Source organism: Sinocyclocheilus rhinocerous, unplaced genomic scaffold (assembly GCF_001515625.1).
Source record: "Sinocyclocheilus rhinocerous isolate Xijiao unplaced genomic scaffold, SAMN03320098_v1.1 scaffold588, whole genome shotgun sequence".
Lineage (NCBI taxonomy): Eukaryota > Metazoa > Chordata > Actinopteri > Cypriniformes > Cyprinidae > Sinocyclocheilus > Sinocyclocheilus rhinocerous.
In genome coordinates this window covers 619993-623368 of record NW_015635063.1, presented here as the reverse complement: position 1 = coordinate 623368, position 3376 = coordinate 619993, and the positions used below count along the sequence as shown (strand labels likewise).

The following is a 3376-nucleotide window of genomic DNA, read 5'->3' as shown; positions in this document are numbered from 1 at the left end:
AATTGTAATCATTGCTATTATTTCTCTCTTGCTCTCTTTATGTAATCTGAGTGTAATTTCAGTATCATTAAGATACTAGTTTTTATGAAATATAGTTTTTATTAATATTTTGAATTGGTTTTTATTTCTATATAGTTTGTGTATTTTTTTAATTCTCTTTTTTTATGTAGTTTTCATTAATTTTATTTCTGTTTCAGGTATTTTAGTACATCAAGAAAAAAATGTGGCCTTGGAAATTTAAATGAATCTAAATCTAAATAAATATGGTTTTTATATTACATTAGTATAATATTTATATTGTATGTTTTTTATATTTTATTTTATTTTAGTTGAAGTTTATTTTATTTCAGGTAACAAAAATTGTTTAGTTTTAATTAAGCATATCCCTTATATTAAAACACCATTCGTTGTGATGTGAAATGTTTTTCCATAATAAACCCTCCTTTTTTAATCTCTTTGTCCTCTAGATACTGTTATAAACTATAAAGATCTGATGGCTGTGGTTCTGCTGACCCATAAAGCCGGGCCCAGCATTCGCCTGACTGTATGCAAGAGGGTGAGAGCATTTATCACATTAATACACAACAGTTATTAGTGCTAACAAAAACAAAAAACTTGGTTAAATGTGTTTTAAGGAATAGCTCAGAAAGGAAAAGTGTCACTCAAAACATGCAACATGCATTTTTTTTTTCTGTGGAGCACAAAAAGAGTTGCTTTGTGTGAAGAAAAGACCAAAATGTAAATAATTTTTTAAAAATATCTTATACATGGGACATAATTTTCAATTTTGGGTGAACTTCTGTTACACCAAATACACAAAATAATGATCTTTAAAAAAGCATCATGTGACCCCTTTAACTAATATAAAATAGTGTTTGCACAAAAAAAATAAAAACCTTAACTGTGCACTAAATGAAATAAAATGATGTCCTGTCATGTTTTCAGCCTATATATGCTTCTGTATTTCCTGCAGCTGTATGCGCTGCTGCAGTCTCAGCAGGATGCAGCGCTGCAGATCTCCAGGCAGACGTGTTGGCAGGGCACTCTAATGAGTTTGTTTGTCCGGAGCCCCGGGAGCGACGGAGGTTCTGGTTCGGGACGTGGTGACACGGCCAGCCTGGGGAGTTTCGAGCTGAGCCGCAGCAGCGGAGGAAACCGCCTGGAGCCTCCTCTGGAGCGCAGGCCTCTGGGAGACAGTGTGGGGAGGCTTGAGGAGCGAGACAGCGCCTCAGACAGCAGGTCCATAGACAGCCTGGACAACGGAGAGCTGATGTCCCTCTCCGAAACACCAGGGGACGCGCCCACACCCAAAGCCTGGGGCGTGAAAGCTGGGGTCTTGAGTTTGGACCTGTCCCAGCTGCATCTGTTCAATCACGGGGACAGCGGCAGTCAGACTCCGGGCAGCATGCCGAGCACACCGTCTCCTCTGGAGAACGCAAAGCCCTTTCCTGGAGCTTCCTCTCTGAATGATGACAGCTTCCTGTTTAGTGACAATGTGTCCCTGGGAGAGTCTTTTAACAGTGAGGTGAGTCCAAAGATCTGATGTGTGTTTCAGTGGAACAGGCAGTGACATTTGTGACCCTGGAGCACAAAACCAGTCATAAGTAGCACGGGTATATTTGTAGCAATAGCCAAAAATACATTGTATGGGTCAAAATTACTGATTTTTTTTAATGCTAAAAATTATTAGGACATTAAGTAAAGATCATGTTCCATTAAGATATTTTGTAAATTTCCTACTGTAAATATATCAAAACTTCATTTTTGATTAGTAACATGCATAGCTAAGAACTTAATTTGGACAACTTTAAAGGAGATTTTCTCAATATTTAGATTTTTTTGCACCCTCAGATTCCAGATTATCAAATAGTTGTATCTCGGCCAAATATTGTCCAATCCTAACAAACCATACATCAATGGAAAGCTTATTTATTCAGCTTTGAGATGGTCTATAAATCTCAATTTCAAAAAATTGACCCTTATGACTGGTTTTGTGGTCCAGGGTCACAAATGTCACTGCCTGTTCCACTGAAATACACATCAGATTGTTCCTCGTGGTTCCTCGTACTAATTATTTTGTTATTTTTCATGTTCTTAACAAGAAGTACCTGATAATTAGTACTATAATGAAGGTGTTAAGTGACTCTAAAATATAATTTATAGATGAGCCACATTTAAAGGCATTGTAAAATGCTTATTATCTGTGACCGCACATTCAATATTAATGTGGCTTTTTAAGTGGCAATTAAAGTTGCTACAGGGTAATTGACTAATTTACTTGCCGGAATAGTTGTGTATTTTGATTTATTAATATTAATTCACTTCATGTTTTATTAAATATTGTTGTTATCATATTGCTACTGTAAACATTTTAGAAAAGCTTTATAAAAAAAATCACAGCTTTTGTGGTAAAAAAACACATCTTATTGTTTTAGCAAACAAAAGCAATAGCAATCATAATTACACTACTCTTTAACATTAATATATTTATATTTGGCAAGGAAGCATTAAATTGATCAAAAGTGACAGTAAAGACATTTATAATGTTACAAAATATTTGTTTCAAATAAATGCTGTGAATACTTTGTATTCATCTAAGAATTCTGAAAAAAAGTATCACTGTTTCCACAAAAATATTAAGTGCTTTCAACATTGATAATCATTTCACAATATTACTGCTTTTACTGTATTTTGATCAAATCAATAAAGCCCTTGGTGAGCATATCAGACTTATTTAAAAAGAAACATTAAAAAATCTTTCCATCCCCAAACTGTTGAAAGGTAGTGTGTATAGCATTGAATATAATACTTTATATATATATATATTATAGTTTATATTTTACTAATATATTTATAATTATGTCCCATGCAAGTAGGTATAATATAGTATTTAGTTTCCACCAAAATACCATTGTTTTGAATATAATAGTTTGTATATGTTATAGTTTATATATTACTAATATATTTATAATAGTATTTAGTTTCCTCAAAAATACTATTATTATCCAGAGCCAATATCTATATATTTGCAGTCAGTCTTTTTGAAGTGATTGATTTAAGCCTCTGTCTTGCCGCCCAGCGTGCGGAGGAGGAGTTGGCGCGTCTGCTGTTGGAGATGGTGTTGTGTGTCATGTGGAGAGGGGTGGAGGGGTCAGATGACACCGCCTGGCTGGAGAGGGGTCAGGTGTTCTCCGCTCTCACCAAACTGGGCACTGCCAATGAGCTGCTGCTGCCCGTCGACCACATCAAACTCAGGTCAGACTGCATCTCACGTGTGCTTTCTTTGGAACTACTGGAATACATTTTTCACAGTCAAAATGCAGCATGATAAAAGCGTGCGTCCCTTACCATACTGTGATGCCTTGTCCCGGCACGA

At 35.6% G+C, this 3376-nt stretch overlaps 1 protein-coding gene across 1 annotated transcript in view; it reads left to right on the top strand.

Moving 5' to 3' along the window:
- nbeal1 (neurobeachin-like 1) overlaps positions 1-3376 on the top strand; it is a 68271-nt gene that overhangs the window by 42703 nt on the left and 22192 nt on the right. The window contains exons 26-28 of the mRNA XM_016560904.1: positions 468-556; positions 974-1525; positions 3080-3255. Coding sequence (XP_016416390.1) covers positions 468-556; positions 974-1525; positions 3080-3255 — 817 coding nt within the window. The remainder of the gene's footprint in view (positions 1-467; positions 557-973; positions 1526-3079; positions 3256-3376) is intronic.